This window comes from Mya arenaria, chromosome 8 (assembly GCF_026914265.1).
Source record: "Mya arenaria isolate MELC-2E11 chromosome 8, ASM2691426v1".
Classification (NCBI taxonomy): domain Eukaryota; kingdom Metazoa; phylum Mollusca; class Bivalvia; order Myida; family Myidae; genus Mya; species Mya arenaria.
The window spans coordinates 3453751-3481593 of NC_069129.1; the positions used below are offsets into that span (position 1 = coordinate 3453751).

The following is a 27843-nucleotide window of genomic DNA, read 5'->3' on the forward strand; positions in this document are numbered from 1 at the left end:
TGGAATGGGTTATATCCTCCTATGCAAAAGTTGGTGGCGGGGATTTGTCCACCTTTGCAAAAGATGATGGAGGGAGTTGTGTCCACCTATGCAAAATTGGTGGAGGGGTTTGTCCACCTATGCAAAGATTGGTGGAGGGGGTTTTGTCCACTTATGCAAACATTGGTGGAGGGGGTTTTGTCCACCTATGCAAACATTGGTGGCGGGGGTTTGTCCACCTATGCTAATAAATGGTGGCGGGGGGTTATCCACCTATACAAAGATTGGTGGAGGGGGGGGGTTGTCCACCTATGCAAAGATTGGTAAACTGGGTTTGTCCACCTATGCAAAAATTGATGCAGGGGTTTTGTCTACCCTTTACTAGGTGACACCTCTCAACAAAGAGGTCATGGGTCAAGATATTCCAGCAGGCCTCTCAAAAAGGATATTCTACCCAGACAACCACCCAGACAGAGAGAGTGAGTGATTAAAATCAGCTTATAGCTGTCTTCACTTAACTAAGGGAGGCAATCTAATTTTACCTGAAGATGCTACATCCTTGATATCCATGCTCGCCTCCTTAGCGATGAAGCCAATGGCAGAGAAGATTAAGAAATTCAAATATTTTAATGAACACGTTTTAAGAATTCATTTGAACTGTACATATTTCACAGATTATAAATACTTAATATTACTTCAAATAAACACAATTCCTAGCTTTTCGGTCAAAGTGCCCTCTTTTCCTGTAGCACCCTGTCCCTCTTCAGCACCCCCTTCCCCTTTTTAAACCAGGTTAAAACTCTAAATGTACATTCATTTACTCTGTATCCTGTTATCTTATTATTTTCAAAGTCTCAATGACCTTTCGTGCAAAATGTTTAATTATATTTTGTGCTCGTATGTTAACCTAGTTTGATGAACTGTTTGGTGTAAAAATATCTAATGCACATCAGAGAGGTAAAGGACACTTAAATTAAATACAATGGAAGCTCCAAGTAGTGTTAATTCATTTTGCTGGGATGCCATGAAAACCTTTTTTTACAGAAAGAAATGACATTAACTTCAATGGGCCCGTTGGATCTTCTTTTTAACATGTCTTCTTTTTGTGAAGTTCACAAATTCCTTATATCCTAAAAGTGCAACACAGTATTATTTAAAATTAAAAAAAATTGACATGTGAAAACAGGGCCAGGTTACGCTTAGAATATTTTCAACACACTCAAACACATTCCATTCCTCCAAAAACACTCTCATTTTTACATCGTTTATTATGGTATTTTCATAAAAGCAGAACTCATTACGGTTTTTTCAACAAAGTCAGTAGTTAAACTTGGAACATTAATTTTACAATGTATCTGAAACAGCAAGTGCTTCAGAACTGCTTGATTGTCTGTGAAATAATTAACAATGGCAATGGAAAATATGCATACACCCGTGTACTAGAACACCATTGACAGTAAAATAAATATGGCATTACTAATGACATGATAGCAAAACTCATATATAAAAATAAAATAAAAATACCTGAATTTTAATAGATGTTTAGGCAAGTTAAGTGTTTTGATGTCATTTTTTCGGTTTAATTTATATTTAATATATTACAAAACAGTGAGTTGGTCTTTTATTTTAAGTATTTGACACAAAAATGATTTTACACTAAATTATGGATAGAAACAATATGATAAAGATAGCAAGTCAGAAACAGTAGAAAGTGAAAACCAAAAACACAGCCATGAAGCTATACATGTACTTTACATCAGTAGGATTAACGTTTGTTTATTAGCACTATCGCATTTTGGCAACAAGATTTTTAAGTAGTAATAGCTGTTTTGAAAACCAAAAATTAAATTGGTCAGCATAGACAAAGCTTATTTAATTAATGCATTTATTCAAAACGTTCTCTTCACCGTGTGACATAAACTTAATAATTAACCAAAAATGTTCATCAAATGATATTTGGTTCTATGCACTTTGATAAGAGAGTCGCATATAATACATATTCAAAAATTCTTGTGCGAGTGTCATGAAATACATGTAAGATATGATATATTTTTAGTGCTCAATCAGCATATAATTCATTTATGTGCACCATGTTTTAACAATCAAATGCCGCTAATTTGTGCAATGCTGGCTTAGTTCATACGGCTAAAGATTTGTTTAAGATTCTCAACACGTCGCTGTCTGATATCCCCAGCACCAAAACATTTTATTAGGCAAAAAAGGTAGAATGTCGGTTGAAATCAGTTAATTTTAGACAAATATTTAAACCTACCGGAGGCTTTTTCATTTAAACATATAAAATCCAGTCATTAGTTCCGAGCAAATCTTCCAGTTTTCTTTACAAAAGCAAAAACAATTAGTACCATATTTTTCGTAAAATAATACTATCGTGTACAACAATGTATCCAACACGCACAAACGCACGCATGAAGACATACATAAATTTAAATAATCATTGTAAATACAGAGAAAGATCATATTTTAGGGATTCACATCTTACAACAATCATAACATATGTTTGTATGTAACGTGAGGCAGATTGTTCAGAACTTGAATGAAGTTAACATCATTTATTTTTGGTAGATGGGTACAAACAATTTCAGAAGTGAACATTGAAAAGTTGTACAAGTACATGACAAAATAAACGAGCGTACAAACAAACTCCATACAATCGTTAAAAGTTTTGTTGACCTATCACTTTGCACTGAGAGAATCCCATTTTCCAAAACTAAAAAAAGCTTACACAATAACGATACAAATATTTATCTTAAATAAAGTTTATATATCTGAAAATAACTGTGTTACTAAATGACAAAAGAGACTGTTATCAAAGCTGGTGCTGCTGCTGATTTTCTCAGTAAAACAAGAGGAATAAATCTGCAATTAATATAACCTGGGTCTTGCTATATGTGAGGCTATTGTCTCTTTTAATACGTTTACCATGTTGTATTTTAATATCTTTATTGGTTAACAAAGTTATGGCCAAGGTGCCAACAATAACGCCGCCAATGACAATGATACCAAGGCGATGAAAAAACCTCCACTTTATTCCCGCGAAAATAGGATGAGACAATACCGAGACAATGACAAAACCTTCCCTTTTCCCTCTAAAATCAGTTCAGCCAATAACCAGACGATAACAAGACCTACACGTGTTTCCTTTAATACCCAGACGATAACAAGACCTACACGTGTTTCCTTTTATAAACAGTTGAGACAATACCCAGGCTATAAAATTACCTTCACGTTTTTGCCAACGAAAAGCAGATGAAAACAAATGGGAATGAAATATTAGTGTAAAAGAGCAAGGTCTTTCACAGTGGTGATTGTAAATATCACAACAGCTATTATGCACCAAAGTCAAACAGTAAACCAAACTAACAACATACACCATGTATCAAGGTAAAACAAAAATAAGGAATATTTGGTAAAAAGAAAGAACTTGAACTTTTGGTATGTCATGGTTTCAACATTTCGCCACGTTGTTCACTGACTGGACTTAGACGGAAATACTTATTGGTAAACGATATAGACATATTAATTATATCAAACTATAAATAAAAGTTTTTAAAAAAGACAGTTCTGGATGTGTAAACAATCTATATACATATCACTAAATACTTACATATACATGTAGATTGAATTGTATATAAAAATGTCAGGTTGGCTAGTGAAAATTAACATCCATTTGCTATTGGGTAGGAATCTTTAGCTGTTTGTAGATAAATGTTATATTTTATATACAATACTGAATGTGTATTGCTGCAAGATCTGCATTGTACTTGTTAATTTCTACTTCAAAATATATATGATTTAAAACACAAACAATAATGAATAATTATGCTCTACGATATCAGACCAAATAAATCATTTTCAAAAAATGCTTTATGTTATACTTAACTTTAGTTTAGTTTCCTGGGAAAGGTATTCTAAAATAAATAACAACCTATGGAGATAACATATTCTGATTATTGTACCAGTAAAGAACAATTACTACAATGCTGTAAAGTAAAATATCTGATATGATCCCATTAGCTGTAATCTGATGACCCAAGCAGGTTATGTCTGACGGCATCGAGGACCCCCCGGGGTGGGGCTTTGTCTTCCATCTCCAGGTACTCTGCCTTGAGCCCCGAAATATGGGGACCCCAGTCTGGCGACGGCTTTAGTAAATACACAAAACGCTGGAAGAACAATATTTGGTGTGAATGTCAGTAGTCCATCATAAGATCTTTAAATTGATTGAATGCACTAGACGTACTGCAAATAGTAAAAAAAAATGAATTCTTTAAATTTAATAAGTCACATGGTAGGAGCACACATTTTTGACATACATAAACAAGTAGATTCAAAGGAACGTCACTTGCTACATTTCAAGGTCCATCAATATATGTCACTTTTAACTAAAGTTTTCAGCGGAAAATGCTTTGTATTTAAGTTACAGTGACACTAATTCCACATATCAAAAAAGCCATTCAAAGGTATGTTTCTCCATATGTTTGCTTCATACCAAGTTTCATCACATTATGAAATTCATTGAAGTGATCGAGTGAAAAAAAATCATTTTAAGTAACAGTGACGTTAACCCTATTACGTCTCGACATTAACTTGCTACATGACAACATTCATCAAGTAACTCCTTAATTAAGACATTAAATGGAAATTGTTTTTGTATTTTAAGTGTGACCTTGATCCCCATACCCAAATGCAATCCCGAGGTACATCTTCATGTGAGCTAGGTACATACTAAGTTTCATCACAAAACATCTCTCTTAACTAAAGTTATTTTGAGAAAACAATTTTCTCTTTGTAGTTACAGTGACCTTGAACCCACCAGATTGACGCCGTTGCAATTTCATCATCTTACTTATAATCTAGTTTTTTTATGAAAACCTTGTTAATTATATGTATACTCTTTGCAAATCAATGCTATAATGTCTAATTCAATTTATTTGAGCGGAAACCTTTTTACTTAATTTAGTTACAGCAACCTTCACCCTACTGACCACAAACGTAATTCCAAGGTAAGTATTTGTTCACATAGCATTACTACACAACACGCTTTATATACGTCAGTTCTTTCTATTGGAGCAATAACATGTGAGAATGTACTTTGGCAAACTTCAGATACTGATCATACTCCAAAGCCATGTACACGTGGATTGTATAATGGTAAAAGACTCTTACTTCATACAGTGACCCGGGTGTCCTCCATATCTGGTAAATCATGACCACAGGTAGTGGAATGACCGGCACCATGGCAAGAATGTTCCCGCACACCTTAGCAAACATTGGGTATTCGTAATTGTCGTATGCTGGGGGCTCATATTGGAAACACATGATCAGGAATATCGTCTGTGTGTAGAAATGTATGATCGAGTTCAAGATAAAACCAGTAGAATAGGTGTTATTACACAGTGGTTTCAATTTGAAAAGAGTGAACTCATTTGATAGTTCAAGTTTAGAAAATAGTTCACAGAAAAACATTTTTTTACAAATTCCTTCCCATTCAAAACGCAAGTGATTTTTTACTTGAATATACTGCTTATTAAAGGATCGATGTATGAAAAGTTGAAAACATTTGGTTTGTGCATAGTTAGTGAAGTTCTTACGAGTGCTATATACTGACCAAACGTTTTCATTCACATGAAATGAAAATCGCAATTCAAAAAATAATAATGCTTAAAATAACGCAGAGGACTATTGAATGTAGTATAAAAATGTCTGTTTGAAAAGCTCAGGCTTCAATAACGTCATTCGTTTCATCAACTCATTTGATAAATCAAATTGGGAATGCAAGTGAAAGGACATACGTTCATTGAACGACATCTGACATGTATTTGCCTAGTCATTTGAATACACTTATTTTTTCATCAAAGTAAGCAATGTTATCCAAATCCTTTTTTCTACAGTAATATTTCACATCTTTCAAATGACAGGGCAATGCGCAATTCCAATCATCGTACAAACCAAAAGCATAGCAGGAGTGATGAAGCACCAGCAAAATCTAATGAACCTAGGCGGTGTCCGTCCGATCATCAGTTTAACATCGTTAGAGAATCGATCTGCTCCTGGAAATGAAAACGTTCAACATACAGAATGTTTTCTATAAAACAATCCTGCTCACAGAATCAATTAATGAAAAACACTTGTAAATCAGTAAAACGAAACACGCTCAATTTGGAACGGATGATTACTTAGTTGTACCACCAAACTCAACATGGTTCAATAATTATTAAAAGTTTCAAAAGGCATTGTTCAAGCTAGGCATCAGCAGTTGTGCCGGTTGTGGACCGTTCCTGTTCAGCCTTAACAGCTGTGTCTGCTGTGGACTGTTCTATTTCGGCATTAACAGTTGTGTCTGCTGTGGACTGTTCTATTTCGGCATTAACAGTCGTGTCTGTTGTGGACTGTTCTATTTCAGCATTAACAGTCGTGTCTGCTGTGGACTGTTCTATATCGGCATTAACAGTCGTGTCTGTTGTGGACTGTTCTATTTCGGCATTAACAGTTGTGCCTGCTGTGGACCTTTCTATTTCGGCATTAACAGTCGTGTCTGTTGTGGACTGTTCCGGTTCAGCATCAGCAGTAGTTCCTTGTGTGGACCCTTCCACTTCGTTCTAACAGTTGTGCCTGCTGTGGACCGTTCTATTTCGGCATTAACAGTCGTGTCTGTTGTGGACTGTTCCGGTTCAGCATCGGCAGTAGTTCCTTGTGTGGACCTTTCCACTTTGGTCTAACAGTCGTGCCTGTTGAGGACCATTCCAGTTCGGTATCAGCAGTAGTGTCTTTTGTGGACCCTTCCACAGCCTAAACAGTTCTGCCTGTTGTAGTCATGTCTGTTGCTGACCAGTCCAGTTCAGTATAAGAGTAGTGTCTGTTGTGGACGGTTCTTGTTCGACTTTAACAGCTGTTCGACTTTAACAGCTGTGTCTCATGTGGACCGTTCGGAATTGGCATTAACAGTCATGTCTGTTCTGGACCATTCCGGTTCGGCATAAGCAGTTTCGCCTTTTGTGAACCGACACTCAGGTTCAGTTAAAGGCAAACTCTTTATTAAGATGGTATTTGAATCTGAATCTCCAACTTCAAAGACACCGAACAGAGCTTATATAATAGTAACAAAAATATTATCAAAATTAATAGCATATTTTGCAATATGTTTATGACCTGGACCTACATCAATCTTGCTAAACTTTGTAACAAGTAACATTAAATTTGGATTACCTCTATTTAAATTACAAATCGAACAGACAAATATAGAATGACGGATTAACAAAAAAGCAAACCTGTGCTAAAGTCGCCCAAAACTGGGCTAAGAATCTTAGAAAGCTAACAATAGGGGATTAAAATGACTGCAAGTGGAACTAACGTTTTAAAACGTTAAGGGAAGCCTAATAAATCTATCAAACAAATCAGTTGTTCAACAGATGTACAATACAGCAATGCATTATAAATTCTAGCAATGACACAGTTGTTTTCCCCTGTTCACTATAATTATGAAGTACTGTACACAGATGCTGCAAATTTCCATATGTTCATCAAACTGAAAACATTTTTCCTGGTAAAATCAACATCATCATATGAACTTTGTACAAAAATGAAAATAGCGGATTTCTTAGAAGCACATATTGACTTACCGTAGACCCATGCTATTAGGAAGCACTCCAGGAATGAGATGATGAGGACACAGAATGCAGCAAAATACCAGTCTACTAGCTGGTATAGGTAGATACCAGCCTGGAACAAAAAGAACGGTAAATAAAATCATTCAAGATCAAGAAGGCAGCAAACTTATGATCTATTAGCTGGTTCACAAAACAAGGCACCAATATAAAAAAGCATTTAAGATCACCGAACGCAGCAAACTATCAGTTTACAAGCTGGAGCAGGTAGAGTCAAGCTAGTACAGGAATATACCAGTCTTCTAGCTTATTCATGTACATATCAGTCTACTAGCTGGAACATGTAGATACCAGCATACTAGCTGGTACATGTAGATACCAGTATACTAGCTGGTACATGTAGATACCAGTATAATAGCTGGTACAAGTAGACACCAGTCTACTAGCTAGTTACAGTGGTACAGGTAGACACCAGTCTACTAGCTGAAACAAGTAGATAATAGTCTGCTAGCTGGTACAGGTAGACACTAAACAATCGCTGGTACATGTAGAAACCAGTCTACTAGCTGGTACAGGTAGATAACAGTCTACTAGCTGGTACATGTAGATACCAGTCTACTAGCTGGTACAAGTAGACACAAGTCTACTAGCTGGTACAGGTAGACACTAGACAACTCACTGGAACAGGTAGACACCAGACTACTAGTTGGCACACGTAGATAACAGTCTTATAGCTTGTACAGATAGAAAAACCAGCCTTTTTCCCTGAGTGGAGAGAACATTTGTAAAGTATAAACAGTAAGGCTTCATACACTAGTCCAACAAGGAGAAAGGACAGCTTATTTAGATGTTGTTACACAAAGAATCCAGCTTCTATATTTTTATTACTTTGTGGAGATGTCCATCCTTGTCCAGGGCCTACTGTTCAGGGCGGTCAACCTTCCTTGTTGACTGACCAGTCATCGGTGAATAGTCAGTACCAGGTTTTTAAGAACCGTGGCTTACATTTCATTCACCTTAACGTCCGCAGCCTGATCCCAAAGTTAGATGAGGTGAGACTCCTTGCCAACCGTACACGTGCAGCTTGTGTATGCCTCTCTGAAACATGGCTAGATGATTCGGTGGAAGACACTGAGGTACATATTCCTAACTATGTCATCCGGAGAAAGGACAGAAATCGTCAAGGCGGCGGGGTGTGTATCTACGTAAGACAGGATCTCGCCTTCAATCCACGAGATGATATGACTCACTCCGAACTAGAGGCCACTTGGATCGATATTCTCTTGCCAAAAAGTAAACAAATTCTTTGTGGTACCATCTATCGTCCACCAACTTTTTTTCACAGTGCTGGAATTAGTGTGTTCCATGTATATGCATGTTGGAACTGAATCTGTTATCCTGGGAGACTTTAATGTTAATATACTTAATAGATGTACTCTTGTTGATCAATTATCATCATTCACAAATATGTTTCATTTAAAACAGCTTATACAAGATCCTACAAGAATCTGTAAAACTTCCTCTACATGCATAGACTTAGTCTTGGTATCAGATGTTGATAGAATTACACATAGTGGTGTCATTGACTCATCTATTAGTGACCATTCTGTTGTTTATTGCACACGCAAGAAAACTTCTATGTCTATTGGTAAACATAACAATGTTCATATCAGATCCTTAAAAAACTACAGTAAGGAAAATTTTGAGCAATGTCTTTTATCTACATACTGGAGTAGTGTTCTACTCAGTGACAATGTGTCAGAAGCCTGGACAAATTTTAAATCTATTTTTATATCTGTTCTTGATGGTATTGCACCTGTTAAGGAAGTTAGATGTAAGCAACGCACACAGCCTTGGATATCCCCTGACATTTTACATAGTATTGAAGCTAGAGACAAAGCTTTTTATGTTTTTAAGAAAAATAGAACTGAAGATAATTTTAATGTTTTTAAGGAATTGCGTAATAAAACTCAGTTTCTCATTCATAAGGCCAAGAAATGCTATTTTTCAGAAAAACTTGAACAGTACAAAAACCAGTCTAAATCTCTCTGGAGCACACTTAAACAATTAGGTCTTCCTTCTAAGAAATGTAACTCTTCATCAAGTAGCATAGGTCTTAGAATTGATGGACAGATTTCTTTTAATAAGCTTACAGTTGCTGAAAAGTTTAACTTATTTTATACTACAGTTGCTTCTAAACTTGTTGAAAAACTTCCAATAAGCTTGAATAAGTATGGTAAAAGTTTTGTTAGCAAATATTATATTGATAAAGGTGATAATCATAATAGCTTCTCATTTGCTATTGTGTCTGAAAATAAAGTTTTAAAACATTTAGATAAACTGAGTGCAAATAAGGCTACAGGTTTAGATGGCATTCCTGCTAGGTTTGTTAGGGATAGTGCTTCTATCATATCTTGTCCCCTCACTCATGTTGTGAACTTGTCCATTATCCAGGGGTCTGTACCTGATAACCTCAAGTCTGCCAGGGTTATTCCCCTTTATAAGAAAAGTGACAAGACTGAGGTTGGGAACTACAGGCCTGTTTCAGTTTTAAGTATTGTTTCAAGATATTTGAAAGGGTCATATATGATCAGGTAGAAGGTTATTTAAATGATAAACAACTTCTCTACAGCTACCAATCCGGTTTTAGGCGTGGCTTCTCCACAGACACATGTCTTACCCATTTATCTGATTACATTCGTTTTAAGATGGATGAAGGTAAAATGGTTGGAATGGTTCTACTTGACCTTCAGAAGGCCTTCGATACGGTCAATCATGGTATTTTACTGATGAAACTTGAGGCTATAGGTCTCCATGCTGACGCTGTTAGATGGTTTCAATCCTATCTCTCAGATCGCCATCAGATTGTCGACGTATCTGGCACATTGTCCTCCGAGGCCACTGTCACATGTGGTGTCCCTCAGGGTTCCATCCTTGGCCCTCTTCTATTTCTAATTTATGTTAATGATATGGCCGCTGTGGTTAACAATAAAATATTACTCTATGCTGATGATACGGGCATCTTAGTAGCTGGTAAAAGCATATCAGAAATTCAATCCATTCTTTCAAGTGACCTGGAACTCATTAGTGAGTGGCTAGTGGACAACAAACTGTCCCTACACCTTGGCAAGACAGATTCAGTATTGTTTGGTTCAAAGCCAAAACTTAAGTCTAATCCCCAGCTTAATGTGTCTTGTAATGGGGTGCCAATTACTCCATCAAGTTTTGTCAAGTACCTTGGTGCTAAAATAGATCAGAGTCTGGCTGGTGAGTCCATAGCCAAGTCAGTTATTAGTAAGGCAAACTCCAGGTTGAAGTTCTTATACAGAAAAAGTAAATTCTTAAATATGCACACTAGAAAACTCTTGGTTATGTCCCTTATACAGTGCCACTATGACTATGCTTGTTCCTTTTGGTATCCATGTCTTACCCAGTCACTTAAAAATAAACTCCAGACTACCCAAAATAAGATGATCAGGTTTGTTTTAAAGATGGATAACATGTCTCATGTTGGTCAAGAGCAATTTCTAAGTTTAGGTTGGCTACCCGTGTCAAAAAGGGTAGAGCAAATTATGCTTTGTCATGTCCATAAGATAAAGAATGGCCTTGCCCCTGAGTAGCTTGGTGAACATTTTAAACCGCTAAGTGATGTGCACGGTTGCTGTACAAGGTCTAATAAGGTAGCTCAGCCAGTGTCTGATCATTTTGCGGATAGTTTTACCTTTGTTAACACTGGTCGTTTCTCCAAGCCTAAGGTTGGCAGTTTTGGGGCAAAGACATTCACAAATAATGGCATAAATTTGTGGAATAGTCTTCCTCAAAATATAAGGAATATTTCAAAACCTAACCATTTCAAGTCTGCCATCAAACAGTACCTATTGCAGTCTTAAAGATCATTTTAAATTTTTGTATTTAGCTATCATAATAATTTCATTTTTATTAGCATGTAGGGTTCTTATTCATACGTATTTCTTTATATCTTATCATATCTCATTGTGATATTAATAGAATAAATTTTTATTTTTAGCTATCATAATAATTTCATTTTTATTAGCATGTAGGGTTCTTATTCACACGTATTTCCTTATATCTTATCATATCTCATTGTGATATTAATATTGATTTACAGTATTGCCATTTTGAATGGCATTTTTTTATTCCATACATTATGATCTCAAGTCTTCTGTTACAATACATAAGCCATGAATGCAGTGTAATAGGCTATGAATGCAGAGTAATAATGTTAATGAGTTCTGTGATATAATTTATGCAATTAATTATCTGTGATATAAGATTATAACTTGTCTAGATTTATTATCCTTGTACTTAACAATTTTGCTAAACTACATGACTATTCCATGGTTACTGCCACCAATTTTTCAAGGACCACAATGGAAATAAGTGAAAATCATTTTTCTCTTTTTTGTGTCATCCTTGGTATTGTGTGTGCATTTCATGGTTTCTATTGTCTATGCATTGATAATGATATGTTATAATTTGTCTGCATTATGACGTGCCATGTAATGTTCATGTCTTTTTACCGAATAAACCTACTACTAAACGCTCTCATTCTATTGAATGAAAAGCCACGCTGTTACAGCACAAAAAAACCTAACATGTATTATGTGTGAAACCTCAACTTCCAAACTAATTACTGCTGTTAACTGATTTACTTTAAGACTGCTACATGATAAACAACACTTGTATAACTCAGGCCAATCCTTATGGTGTCACTATCCACAATTGAAAATCACAAAAAGAACGATAACGTTTCTTATCAACAATATCTGTTCCAAGGTAAAACACCACCCACTGCGAGCTACTTACACCTGTTGTATATGGAAGGTCCAGAAGCATAAGAACGACACACAGACACGCGGTCACGAGCACCTTGCGTTTTCTCAGTCTCGGAAATGTGTCCATTAAGCCACTAGATAGCGTCTCAAACACTCCAAACTGAAATATAGGCATGCTAATTCAAAATATAGTTCCGTTACTTCCTTAGGGGACTGGTTTAGTTTACAAATTTTATGTTAGTTACATGTATTTTTAGTTACTGCAACTGGCATATACTCATTTGAACATAATTTTGTATATCCAAGCAGAAAATCTTTCAAAAGTGTTATTAAGTTCTTCAGTAAAATAGAGCCTTTTCTGTTATATTTTTCTGGTTACTAAAATTTGGAGATCTAATCTGGACTGTCAATGAAAAATAAAACATGAACGAGTCCCTTAAGTTACAGTTGAAATGATGGATTAAGTCCGCCCTCAATGAGTATCAATCTTCTTTATGAAAATAATATAAATTAAATTAAATTTATTCACATGTGTTTATTTGTCCAGTGTTATTATGTGACCAGAAAATCACTCAATTGGTTTAACAGTTACAAATATTCATATCAGGGCCATTGTGTGTCATATTTTTTGTTAAAATCTTCTGTGCTCAATTTGTAAAAGGCTGTAAAGACTTTATGACTTGAACAAAAATTATTTTGTTATACTTAACCATAATGAAGTAATTTATTCTGATCATGTTTCATGTTATTCAATAATAGATTAACTTCTTCATGGTCTTCAGCAGAAGGATTAAATTTCCAAACTTGTGTATCCACAAATTTATAATGTCATACATACAGTAAGTTCTCAGATAATTCTGAAGTCAAATCTTGCCTGATGTTATTATACACCATATAACCCAATAATTAAAACATGCAATAATTAAAAATTATCACAATGATCAGAAGACACGTTTTTTAAGTAATAAAACAGTATCTTAAAATTCTGTAATGTAGAAACCCTACCTGACTGTCGATTCCAAGGGAGAGAAGCATAACAAAGAATAGGACGGCCCAGAGTTGTGGCACGGGCAGCTTTGTAAACGCCTCCGGGTATATTACCAACGCCAGGCCAGGACCTGTAATGTTACAGTAATTATAACATAACAATGAACAGGACAGACCAGAGTTGCATCAAAGACAGCGAGGTTAAAGCCTCCCGGTATATTACCAATGCCAGACGAGCACCTGTTATTATAGTATGAACATAACAAACTAGAACTGTAAGCCATAGGCTAACGAATACCCCCCACCCCTCCATGTCTAGGTTGTTTGCCCTGGAGTTAGGCCGGACAAAGCTAATTTTGCCTACAAGGGGAGATAACTCCAGTCAGGGTCATGTGACCTGTACCAAATTCACAGAGGCGAAAGTTTACAACATGGCCATTAATTTCTGAAAGTTTGATAAAGATTTGTTGAATAATAACAAAGATGAATCCCGGACAGGGCTTATTTTGCCTACTTTAACACATCAAGGGGAGATAACTCCAGTCAGGGTCATGTGACCTGTACCAAATTCACAGAGGCGAAAGTTTACAACATGGCCATTAATTTCTGAAAGTTTGATAAAGATTTGTTGAATAATAACAAAGATGAATCCCGGACAGGGCTTATTTTGCCTACTTTAACACATCAAGGGGAGATAACTCTGGTCAGGGTCATGTGACCCGTACCAATTTCACAGAGGCGCAAGTTTACATCATGGCCATTAATATCTGAAAGTTTGAAAAAGATTTGTTCAATAACGACAAAGATGAATCCCGGACAAAAAAAAAACGGACGGACAGACGGACAGACGGACAGACAGACAGACAGACGGACAGACTGACAACCCGATTCCAGTATACCCCCCCCAAACTTTGTTTTGGGGGGTATAACAACAGGAAGGCAGAGAGTTGGGGCAGAGGCAGCTTGGTTATAGCCTCTGGATAACTAGTAACAGGACCTGTAACATTACATGGAACATAACACAACAAAGAAGAGAATGACTGACAGTTGCAGCAGGGATAGCTTGGTTTTTGCCTCAGGATATATTACAAAGGCCAGGCTAAGACCTGTAATATTATAAGGAATATTACATAACAAAGAATAGGGCAACCGAAAGTTGAGGAAGCGGCCGCTTGGTTATGTTATTAAAAAAATGGTGAAGTAGGTTTATAGGTTTATTTACCTTTTATTTTAAAAGGCAGTCTGTGTGTGATGTTTATAGTTTCATACAATGACTGCATCGTATCTTTGAAAAGTTTTTGCATTAGGTGCTCTGAATTGTATTCCTCCATCTGCATATAGAGTTGGGATCTCTAATCATAGAAGTACTTGGGGTTTACCTATAAGTTTATTATTATTTGTTTTATTGTCACGTTTCCTCAAGTTAATGCATACTTTGATAAGATTTACCTTTTGCGTTTTATCTATATTTGGGATAAGAGTGAGGATTGTGCACTTAAACTGGTTTAAGACCCCAATAATTTTACATTTTTACTGACCGTTCCAAGGCCGTACCTAACAATCTTTGATAAACAGACCTACTTGTTTTTTTAAATGGTATATGTGTACTGAGTTGTTTGTGGAGTTTTTTGCTGTTGTTCCATGTGTCTGGTTTGTTTTTGTATTCTATGTCTTTGGCGTTTACCCTGTGCCATTAAACGGGGTTTGTTTCACCATTTACGTTTTTACTTTATTCGAGATTGTTGGGATAAAAGTGAGGTTGTGCACACAAACTGGTTTAAACCCACAGTAAATTTACATTTTACTGACCGTTCCAAGGCGGTACCTAACAATCCTTGATAAACATACTTAGTTGTTTATATATAGTATGTATGCACTGTGCTGCTTGTGGAGTTTTGTGCTGTTCTTCCATGTTTCTTGTTTGTGATTTTATGTTATATGTCTTTGGCGTTTACCCAGTGCCATTAAACCAGGTTTATGTTTAAACTTTTTGCTACTGAGCTTATTTCTGTAGCTTTTTGCATAAATATTGTCCACCAATGAAAATATTGCTGAAGGGAGGTTTCTCCACATAGGCGAGAAATTGATGGTTGGGATTTTGTCTACCTATGCAAAAATGGTGGAGAGGATTTTCCCAACTATCCATAAATTGTTGGAGGGGATTTTGTTCACCTAAGCAAAATCTGGTGGAGAGGATTGGTCCACGTATTCATGTCTTGTTGGAGGGGATTTAGTCCACATGAGCAAAATCTGGTGGAGAGGATTGTTCCACGTATTCATGTCTTGTTGGAGGGGATTTAGTCCACATGAGCAAAATCTGGTGGAGAGGATTGTTCCACGTATTCATGTCTTGTTGGAGGGGATTTAGTCCACATGAGCAAAATCTGGTGGAGAGGATTGTTCCACGTATTCATGTCTTGTTGGAGAGGATTGTTCCACTTATGCAAAAATTGGTGGAGGATACTTTGTCCTTCTGTGCAAAAATTGATGGAGGGAGTTTGTATTCTTATGCAAAAAGTGGTAGAAAAGGCTTTTGTCCACCTATGCAAAAAAGTGGAGGGTTTCTCTACATGGCTATGCAAAAATTGTTTTGTAAATAGAGGATTTGCCCACCATTTTATAAATTGCCAGAGGAGATTTTTTTCCACCTTTTGTCAGAGAGGATTTGTCTATCTATGCAAATGTTGGTTTGAGGAATTTGTTCATTCTGTACTAGGTTAAACTTCTCACCAAGGAGGCCATGGGCTAAAGATATTCCAGCATTCCTCTATAAAACACTAGTGTCAGTTTCCACTCAGACAACCGTCCAGAGAGTGATTCAAATAAGCTTACATTTGTCATCAGTCATAATAATATATCTATTAGATGGCTTATGGCATGATAGTTAATAAGAGCTGTCGTACGACAGCATGCTCGACTACGCCGCTTGGTCTTAGAAGTAATGGTCACTATTTACTTTTTAATTTGATTTTTATTGCTTTTGACAGGCACATACATCAATATTGTATTCACTTCTAAGTCAAAGCAGCGTAGTCGAGCGCGCTGTCTTACTACAGCTCTTGTTTGCATTACAGTCGAGCCTCGCTATGTCGACGTCGGATAAGTCGACTTTCCTGTTATGTCGACATTTTTTTGCGGTCCCGAATTTATTCCTTCTTATTCTATATAAAATAAATCTGTTTGTGTCGATTTTTTTATCTCGCCTTTTTCGATTTGTCGACCTCGTTTTTCAGTCCCAGTGGTTGAATTTCACACATTTCCTCTGTTCTTTATGTCAAACTGTAGATCGAGACGTAGGTGTGAAAATATTCATGACGGTTTGCAGCATGTCACAAAATACCGTGCGTGTCAATATAACAAACTGTCATAATTGGGGGATACAAAAATGTAATTGGCAAGTGCGAATAATTAAAGTTGTTTGTTTATGTATTAAGTTATTAATAAATATCACAACCTGCTCTAAAACTTTAACCTAAGTTCCATAGTCAATCAGGGGCCATAATATGTATAAATGATAATACGGAGTTTTCTAACCTTATTATGTGATGGCCCTGAAAAACTGTGCGAAGTATTTAGTGAATTGAATGAAGGGTATTAGAGTTATAAGTGAAAATCCCAACTTGTCCAAAAACCTTAACCAGATGCTGGGGTAAGTAGTAAAAGTAAAGCCCTCCTTATTCTTCGAATAGTCAAGCTAAAAGGCAACTTAAGGAACTACTGTCAATGAGGCAAGCTAATTTTACCTGATGTTGCAACATCCTTAATATCCATGTTTGCCTCCTTAGCGATGAAGCCAATGGCAGAGAAGATGACAAACCCTCCGAAGAAACTGGTAAAACCATCCGCCATCACGCATATCAGGGCATCTCTGTAATTGAAGTTATACTTTAATATTAACAGGCTTGAACTATAAAATATGTAATAGAGTTTTAGCTAAAGAGTTATGGAAGGATACTGCAACATGTCCTTTAAGCACTAAGACTGGATGAATACAAATTTTACCCACTGTAAATGCATGTACACACAGTGGATTCAATATCACATACAAACCTGCATGATGACAGGCTTTCATAAACACTCCACTTGAAGCACAAACAAATATGTGTGAAAAGTGTAATTATTTTAGCAGACCGCATGTGTACGACTAAAACACGTAATGTAATATACATGAAACTATATAATTCATATTTTTTTATATTGAAAATGGGCACTGTTACTGTTTGTTTAATTGAACGTTCAGCCTGTCCTTACCTTAACCTGTCAAAGGAAACAAGAGAGCCATGATGGCCATATCCAGGATGGCAACTTACTTGAGACAGTTGTTATTAAACTTGTTATAACTGGCCATGGTAATAAGGCCGCCCCAAGCCGGGCCCAGAGAGTAGAATACCTGGATAGCTGCCGTCACCCACACCTATGTAAGGAAATGTGATTAATTGCAAGGGACTACTAAATAGTGAATCATTGTAACATGTATGAGGCACAAAATAAACTCAGATTACTTCTTTTCTGAACTGCATTCTCTTTATTTTGACCCTTTCAAATCAGTAAGTTAAAGTATCTCCAGCAAAGGTGAAGTTGTTTATATCCTAAAAGTGCAACACAGTATTATCTAAAAGATACAAAAAGGACCTATGATTTATATGACAGGTGTTGAGAGGCCTAACCAAGCTCATGGTTACCACAAACTATCACAGGAAACATGTTGAACGATATTGACCCACTAGGAAGCTTATGTTATTTGTGTTTAAAAAAACAACCAGAATTATGCTTAATTTGCATCACAACCTATATTGATGTGAATATAATCAATTTCTAAATTACATTTATAATGATATGATATCATAATTCACATTTAATATACCACATTACCAATAATTGGAAATAAATTCAATATTATCATAGATTTCCAACATACTCCAAAGTCGAGTAAAGTGCTGAAGTCCGGTTTGAGGTAGTAAATAATTCCATCCTTGGCCCCTGGCAAGGTCAACCCCTTAATGAGAAGGACTGAAAAACAGAAATAAAAATGAAATTGTATCGACAAAATTTTCATTATAAAATTGAGTTTACAAAATGGGTCATTATCAAACTTGCAAAACTTACACAACATACACTGACATTCTATGCAATTCATAACTGTACACTGCTACATGGAAAGGAATTACATTGTAGTATAAGCAATCACATTGCTTGTTTTCCAATTCATTTCATCACACAATTGCTGTACTTTTTGTATATATGAACAGAATAAAATATGTTTAAACTAAACTTGCAAAAAGGTCACTTTTATCAAACTTGAATATCCTTAAATTATAATATGGCATGGCTGTTGTTCAAGGTAAGTCAAGCTGTTTTGCCAATGAACATTGAAACCCTGTTTGGTAAAGGTTAGATAAAAAATGATCAAGTTAGAGAGTTGACAAAGTGAGTGTTCAAACTTGGACAAACTAGAGCTGTCACAGGAGTGACAAATACCCCCAAATGCCGCCTGGACACAGGAATGGCAAACCATTCCTTTGAAAAGAGGCCATAACTCCAAGGTTACTGCACACTGCATCTTCTTTTATCATGCATGTATTGTTTGTCCGGAAACCGTTTTTCTATTTTCGTAACAGTGCACAAAAACCTTTACTCCACTGGCCCCATTTTCAATCACAAGCATTGTCTTCACAGAGGCTGCCTATACAGCAAGTTTCATCACAATATCTCATGCCCAATTAAAGTTATGAAGCAGAAACCATTTTTCTATTTTTAGTAACAGTGACCTTGACCTTGGCCCCACCAGCCCCAATATCGAACTTGACCTGTATCTTCTGAAATTGTACACCTGTGTACCAAAAAATTTCAAATCTGTCAAGCCTTTCATGAGTTATCGTCCGGAAACCATTTTTCTATTATTAGTAACAGTGACCTTGACCCCACCAGCCCCAATATCGAACTTGATCTGTATCTTCTGATGTTACACCTGTGTACCAAAAATTGTTCAAATCCGTTTAGCCTTTCATGAGTTATCGTCCAGAAACCGTTTTTCTATTTTTAGTAACAGTGACCTTGACCTTGGCCCCACCAGCCCCAATATCGAACTTGACCTGTATCTTCTGATATTACACCTGTGTACCAAACATTTTTCAAATCTGTCAAGCCTTTCATGAGTTATCGTCCGGAAACCATTTTTCTATTTTTAGTAACAGTGACCTTGACCTTGGCCCCACCAACCCCAATATCGAACTTGACCTGTATTTTCTGATGTTACACCTGTGTACCCAAATTTTTTCAAATCTGTCAAGCCTTTCATGAGTAATCGTCCGGAAACCGTTTTTCTATTTTTAGTAACAGTGACCTTGACCTTGGCCCCACCAGCCCCAATATCAAACTTGACCTGTATCTTCTGATGTTACACCTGTGTCCCAAAAAAATTTCAAATCTGTCAAGCCTTTCATGAGTTATCGTCCGGAAACCGTTTTTCTATTTTTAGTAACATAGTGACCTTGACCTTGGATCCCACCAGCCCCAATATCGAACTTGACCTGTATCTTCTGATGTTACACCTGTGTACCAAAAATTTTTCAAATCTGTCTAGCCTTTCATGAGTTATCGTCCGGAAACCATGAAAACCGACAGACCGACCGACCGACCGACCGACCGACCGACCGACCGACCGACCGACCGACCGACAGACCGACCGACCGACCGACCGACCGACCGACAAGCTTACTCCTATATACCCCCTCAAACTTCGTTTGTGGGGGTATAATCAAGGACCATAACTCTGGATTTAATAGTTCTGTCTGGCTGTTGATCAATCTCAGTTGAGATATAATGTCAGTATACACTGAAACCATGTTTGGTATAGTTTGGATTACAAATGCTCCAATTAGAGAGCGGAAATGAAAGTGGTGCCGGACAACATTATCCATATCGTCACCTTAGTGCAATAATTCAATAACTGAATATAGAAAAAGAAGCAGATATGGAGTTATTGCACGAAGGTGATGATTTTCTCTTTATTATGCCTGTCATGTTACAAAGGAAACTTAAACATGAATTGTTTATATCTTGCTCTAAGTCCTACCACATACCAGTGAGAAGCACATATGGCAATAATGCTGTGACATAGACGACCTTGCCCACACTTTTAATGCCTTTCATGAGGCAGAGGAAGATGACGAGCCAGGCCACAACCAGCGCTACCGCCAAGTGCCACTGGATGGTACCCAAATCTTCCAGACCATCAGTACGGTGTAAGACATAGTTACTAAAAATTCAAAAATGTCTTTATATTAGTGTATATTGTTTATACATTCAATCTAGCCACAGGTCTGTTCTTCAATCCTCTTAACAAAATTTAAGTTATTACACTTATCAGTATGGATTGAAATAATCCACGAATGTTACAAATTTAACAGCCAATTGTGAGTATTCTATGTGGTTTATAACACATCAGTTTTCGCTGTCAAATATGTGTTTTGTGATCAAAAGAAAAAAAACAAATGAAATCAACAAATTCTGATTGCATGTATAACATTCAACAAAAATTGTTTTATGCATATTAAATGAACTTACTGCCAAAACTCCTTGCTAGCAGTTCTCGCCATGTCATCAGCTGTGTACACTGCCTTGCTGGCGTTACACGCAGCGTTGACCTTGGAACAGTTGCCAAGGGAGTGGAGCCCCTCGATACACTGATCTGTATTCCACGCTTGACCGCATGCACTCCAAGGGAGCTGGGGTAGGAAGGAGTTGACAAGATACACGAGGACCCAGACGAGCACCATGATGTAGTACCAGCAGTAGATGAATGACACCGCCATCATCATGTACCCGATACCTGGGTTGGGAAGAGTAACCAGGAAGGTGGTACTTGAGGTAGGTAATATGTCAAATAATTTGTTTCAAGTCTTTGATAAAAGATTGAACTTTTCAATAACACGAACTAGAATTCCTGTAGGCAGCCGCAATGTTTTATTCTATTAAAGGTCCCCATGACCTGGAACTTTGACCTGGTCACCCCAAATTCAATAGGGGTCATCCTCTGACCAAGACAATGTGGACACCAAGTTAGAAGATTGTATATGAAGTTATTAATTGAAAACGAAAGCAGTATAGTAAAGGTCACCTTGACCTTGCCTGTAACATATTGCATTGACCTGTAACATATTGACCCCAAACTCAATAGAGGTCATCAACAGACCATGACCAAGCTAAAAGATTGGACACCAAGGGTTCATATATTAATGATAGGAAACAAAAGTATGATGCAGATGAGCTCCCAGGGGACCCTTTTATAGATTAGCGTAAACATTTTTTCAAAATGTTTTCCTGGCCTAATAACAAGTATCTCTCTGAAAGATTGGCACACAGCAACTTTCAGGGAAAATATTTCCCCATATTGAGTACAGTATCTGTCTCATACGTTGGCATGCTGCACATTTTTAGAAAAAAATCCTGGACTGAAAACAAGTTTCTCTCTCATAGATTGGCGTACAAAACATTGGGGCCATTTGGGGGACAATGTTTTCCTGGCCCAAATACTAGTATTGTTAATGTAGTAGTGGTTAAACAAAGTTCATGCAACATTGATATTGTCTCTTTGATTAAAATTTGTCTTTGAACGTTTTACTGTGTAACATGATTTAGACCAAAATAAGTTAAATTAAAGTTTTTCTAACCAGTGCTAACTTTGTTTGTTTGAATAATGTTATCTTTTGGCCAAAATCCACTATAATCTTTCTTTATGTTTAATTAATTTCTTTTCAGTCCTTTGATGTTGGTTTAATGAAAAATGCATTTTAGTGCAAATTTTTGAGAGAGCCTATTTTAAATCCTGACCTTATGTTGATATGCATATACCTTTAAAGAGGGGGCAGAACTTCCAGACGTATAGACACGATGTCCCGGAAAACTGACCCAGACACAGCTCTAGGTAAAACAGGGGCACCCCACACAGGATCAGGAAGAAGAAAAATGGGATCAGGAACGCCCCTATTAAAGAAAAATTATTAGGATTAACTACCGGGTAAACATGAAGTTTATACAAAAATACAAGAAAATGGCTTGATAATGCTTAAAATCATTTACAATTCATTACAATAAGATTTCATAAAAAGAACTGTATGTGTAACACCTCAAACAATGTACTTGATATTACTTTAATATATATATATACTTGATATTTTCTGCACATAGATATCTGCATGGTAGATTTCATAGAAAAGTAGTCGAAGTTACCACTTTAAAGAATTTGTCTGATATGAATTTAAACAGGTTGTACATTCATTCTGTTTTATTGATTGAACATAAATCATCGCATTGATAAGGAAAACATGTACATGCATATGTATGGATAAAATATCATTTATCTATTATAAACCTCATTTGAAGAAAACCCTATTTCATTCATGCAATATGTTGCCTTATTTGGCCTATATATATACCGGTATATATATATATATTCCATTGGTTAAAAATATCATATGTTTTAATATATCGTTTAAAAACCTGTGAAGCTGAGGGCAGCAGGTTGCTTTCAAAAATAAAAGAGAAAAGCACCCTCCTATTACCCTCTAGCTGGAACCCTACTTTAAAGTCATTTCCAAATGATGACAACAATGTTCTTACATATATCCCTATAAATAAATAACAAGAGGTGTCACAGAGACAGCACGCTCGACTATTCCGCCGCTTTTCAGTGTAAGGATTAAGAAGATTTGGCGAAACATGCATGGATATCTGTAAAATTATATTTCAATGCAATACATGATATATTTGCTGAGATATTAACATAAATGTTACATGCAAAATTTTAACCAGAACTTCTAAGTCCAATAATTAAAGGCCATTATTTGCAAAATACAGTTATCTAACTTGGTTATTCAAGTAGGTTGGACGGTTGAGTACCATTCTATAAAGTCTCAATGCAATACATCAAGTAGTTGCTGAGATATTAACCTATGTGCGCTAACATGCAAAACCTTAACCAGAATTTCTAAGTCAAATAATAAAGGCCAGTAATTTGCATTATATTCAAAATAGTTTTATCTAACTTCATTAAATTAGTAGGTTAGATATTTGGGAATACATATCTAAAGTTTTAATGCAATACATGATGTATTTGCTGATTGACTTAAATGTGGTTACATGCAAAACCTTAACCAGAATTTCTATTTCGATTAAAAAAGGGTCAATATTTGAATTAAATTCAAAATAGAGTTGTCTAACTTGGTTAATTAAGTAGGTTGGATGGTTGAGTACCATTCTATTAGGTCTCAATGCAATACTTCAAGTAGTTGTTGAGATATTAACCTATGTGTGCTTACATGCAAAACCTTAACCAGAATTTCTAAGTCGAATAATAAAGGCCCATAATTTGCATTATATTCAATTTTTTTTTATCTAACTTCATTAATTTAGTAGGTAAGATAGTTGGGATTACATATCCTGAGTTTCAATGCAATAAATGATGTATTTACTGAGATTATGACTTAAAGGTGCTTACATGCAAAACCTTAACCAAGGTGTGACGCCAACGCCGCCGACACCAGGGTGAGTAGTAAAGCTCTCCTTATTCTTCGAATAGTCGAGCTAAAAACAGGAGTGCCAAATGTAACAAAATACACCTGTTCTAATTTCAAGTTTCATGATAAGAGGTTGTACATTACGCCTTCTTTAGAGTGCGGACAGTGAAAAGACAGTCTTTGCCAATTTAAGGGTCATCAAACCTAACCAAGAATCTGCCAATACACATTCTGACCAAATTTGGTAATTATTGGAAAAAAGGCTGCTTAAGTTATTGAGTGGACAAGATTTTAGCTAATTTTAAAATTTAAAGGCAATAACTATTTGAGTGACTACAGCGATATTATTGGTTATCGAAATTGTCCAGGATAATAAATAATATGCCAATACACATTCTGACCAAATCTGGTGATAATTGGATAACAACTTTTAAATTATTAAGCAGGCAACATACTGGATGCCCCGCCCAATACTGGATGCCCCGCCCAACTGCCCATATGCAGGAGGTAAAACTATAATATGTCCTGTTCTTTTAAAAATGGACATAGAAAAAGAATAAAGTTTATTCAAGGAAATATAACACACAATATATATTTGAAACAAACCAACATGACCCATGATCAAATTCATCAAATACAATGGCTTACGTATACAATTTCAAATAGCGTATACAATTTCAAATAGCGAACAAGTAAACTATAAACAAGTATAATTGTATCAAATAACTAGCAGCTGTACCTAGAGTTTGATAAACATATCATAAATGCAATAAACTTAACTATTACATATCATATTATTAACAACAGTATCTATAGAATTTGATAAACATATTATTAAAGACACCTTTACTTATGCACTATATCTATGCACTGGAATAACAAAACAGAACTAATACTATAAATTTCTTGCACAATAAATCTCATAATGCATAATTTCGTAATTATGTTTGAAAAATTGGGTCTTTACTATAATGTCTACATAATACAATAATACAACATGCATATGATATGTTTTAAATGTAAAATTTAATTATTTTACAAAATGTACTACTAATGCATTTTATTCTTATAAGTACAAACATGTCTAACTTTAGTGATTACGTCCCATTCCCACCCCACTAAAAGTGTGAAGACGAAATATTAGAAGGGTTTACAGGGTAAAGCAGTGTCGATCTTAGTATTGTTTTGCTTACCAAATAAAATGCATGGCTGTATTTCAAAGAACATTTTATACAGATGAAAGTACGCATAGTTTTTACTCATTAGAAATCTATACGTGAACATACGTTTTCCCTAATTCAAAGCCATTATATACATATACAGCTAAATTTTTTAAGATGTTTGCATTTTCAGACTTTAGCATAGAAATTGCCTTAAACATGCTCGGTCTCTCCCTATAATATTTCTTAATGTATTTACATCGTATGTTCTTGTACCAAAGACATTCAAATAAGAGGTGGAACTCATCTTCTAACTTATTGCATGCTCTACATAAGCGACCATTTCTAGGAATATTTGTCCATCTTCCGGTCTCAACCGAAAGCCGGTGTGATGATAGTCATATAAAAAGCCTACCTACCTTACCTGTTTTTGGAAAAGATTAGAATCTACCCACACAATTATTTTGTTTTTTTGAAGAAAGGAATATGGGATAAACATTTATTCTGTTTATATTTGTTTACATACCTCCACCATTCTGCATAACCAAGTATGGGAATCTCCAAAGGTTGCCGACGCCGACAGAATATCCAATAACTGACAGCAGGAACTCCATTTTCCTTCCCCACACACCCCGGGCATAATCCTCACCCCTGGAGCCTTCCTCGCTTTCTCCCAGGTCCTGGGGCTGTTCCAACGGGGCAGGGGCATACTCCACATTATTTGACTCTGTTTTCTCACCATCCTGAGGAATCATAGTAAAGGCACAGTTGCACTACTATGAACATTTTAGTTTTGTTTTATCAAGATTTGACATTTACATGTAGCTCTCTGTGAATGTTTTATTCATGTAGTAAAAGTTGTTTAATGTTTAAAATAGTTGAATGCTAGCACTCAAAATAAAACACAAAGTACATGTACATATCATACACTTCAAGTCATCTGTCTAATATGAAAATCTTTTATATTGCATAATTATGTTACTTGAATTATGCGCTTCAATCAGGTGGGCAGTGGATGACATAAATGTTCTGTACCATATGGCCATGCACTTGTTCAATAACTAGTGAGTGGTGTAAATGAATATTATTGTAATATAGCCAAAAGTTTGCTACAGAACGGAAAGGCTCCACCTACTTTTAACCATTCCAATATCTATTTTTAACTATGGACGAAAACAAAGGATATGCTCAGAAACATTGTACAAACTCCAATAAAAAACTTCTGTTATCTCAGAACTACCGTATATCTATCATGGAATGTACTAGTATGTCATTTTCATACTCAGAATTACCGTATAAATACCATAGAAATGTACAAGTATGTCATCTTAATACTCAGAACTACCGTACATCTATCATGGAATGTACAAGTATGTCATCTTAATACTCAGAACTACCGTACATCTATCATGGAATGTACAAGTATGTCATCTTAATACTCAGAACTACCGTACATCTATCATGGAATGTACAAGAACATTATCTTCATATCCATGTTAAAAATAAGAATTAAAGAAACAACTGCATCATGGTTTCCCAGTTTATAGTTCATGTATATTGAGCATGTTAAAGTAACATGAATGATGATAAGTACAGTTACATAATACCAATGCTATTTTACTGGAGTACAACCACAGTAAATTTCAAACTGGAAAAAATACGCAAAAAAATGCAAAAGATACATGTGTTGTTAGCAATGTATTACAACAGTAAGTAAGATTAAATGCATTGTACACAACAATATCAATTTAACGTAACTTTTTGGCAATTTTCTTTTATTTTTGCAATTGTATTATCTCATATTTCATCCCTTTAACAGCTGTACAAGCTACAAGAACTATCTTACTATCTATCTACATGGAGTTGAATCCTACCAGGGTTTAGTATGTTGCTCTACTTATAACACTGTACACATTTTTAAATGACATTAAAGCAAATCTGACAATTGATATCCCTACAGACATTTAAAATGTAAGGCAAAATTTGTTCTGCATGCAGGATTTAGAAATTTATCACATATGCCAGTATTGGTAAGAGTTAAGTTGTTCAGTATGAGATCTGATATTCTGAGATCACCATTGTTTGATGTTGATGAACATAAAGTTCATTTTGATTAATTTAGCAAAACCATGGTTAACATTTCAGAAGGACAAATTTAAATATTTCATAAATTGAGCAGCAAACTATTTTGCTGATCCAATCTAGGCAACACTAAGTGTGCACCATCGCACTGTTGTAAGACAAACCTCAAATGTGCTTCATTCATGATTATTTATGAGTTATATGGATAGAAGTGGCTGCAAACTGCCAAATATCTTTTTAAATGCGCTTAAAATGCAGAATAAAATGTGCTTAAAATGCAGATAAAATGTGCTTTTAACGTAAAAAAAATGTTCTCAAGTGCATTCATGCGCTTTAAGTTAAAAATAAATACGCTTATAGTTCAGAATAAATGCGCTTCAGTCACAAATAGTGCACTTTTTTCTAGTTTCTAATACACAAAATGCTCATTTTAATGCACATTTGACACAGTTTTTTTTAAAAGGGTAGGGGCAACTAACTCTAGTAAAGCTAATCATCACTATGTTTCTCACTTAATACTGCAATCTTCATTATTATCAGTATATATTTATCGCTTCATACTTCACACTTCTCACTTCATACTTCACCTTTGGGGTTCAGCCCTATTCCTTGAGTATGACATGCTGCCTCATCATGGTAAACCTCGATGGCATTTTATTTTGAAAATCCCCTAATGCATGGTCAAGATACAGCAGGA

At 35.8% G+C, this 27843-nt stretch overlaps 1 protein-coding gene across 1 annotated transcript in view; it reads right to left on the reverse strand.

Moving 5' to 3' along the window:
- Positions 1-1229: 1229 nt before the first annotated feature.
- LOC128243451 (sodium- and chloride-dependent GABA transporter 1-like) overlaps positions 1230-27843 on the reverse strand; it is a 34778-nt gene continuing 8164 nt past the window's right edge. The window contains exons 2-14 of the mRNA XM_052961238.1: positions 25591-25807; positions 22241-22372; positions 20954-21218; positions 20470-20645; positions 18306-18397; positions 17698-17801; positions 17131-17255; positions 13406-13518; positions 12432-12560; positions 7620-7719; positions 5950-6050; positions 5167-5334; positions 1230-4163 (exon numbers count right to left, since the gene is read on the reverse strand). Coding sequence (XP_052817198.1) covers positions 4011-4163; positions 5167-5334; positions 5950-6050; positions 7620-7719; positions 12432-12560; positions 13406-13518; positions 17131-17255; positions 17698-17801; positions 18306-18397; positions 20470-20645; positions 20954-21218; positions 22241-22372; positions 25591-25807 — 1875 coding nt within the window. The 3' untranslated portion in view covers positions 1230-4010. The remainder of the gene's footprint in view (positions 4164-5166; positions 5335-5949; positions 6051-7619; positions 7720-12431; positions 12561-13405; positions 13519-17130; positions 17256-17697; positions 17802-18305; positions 18398-20469; positions 20646-20953; positions 21219-22240; positions 22373-25590; positions 25808-27843) is intronic.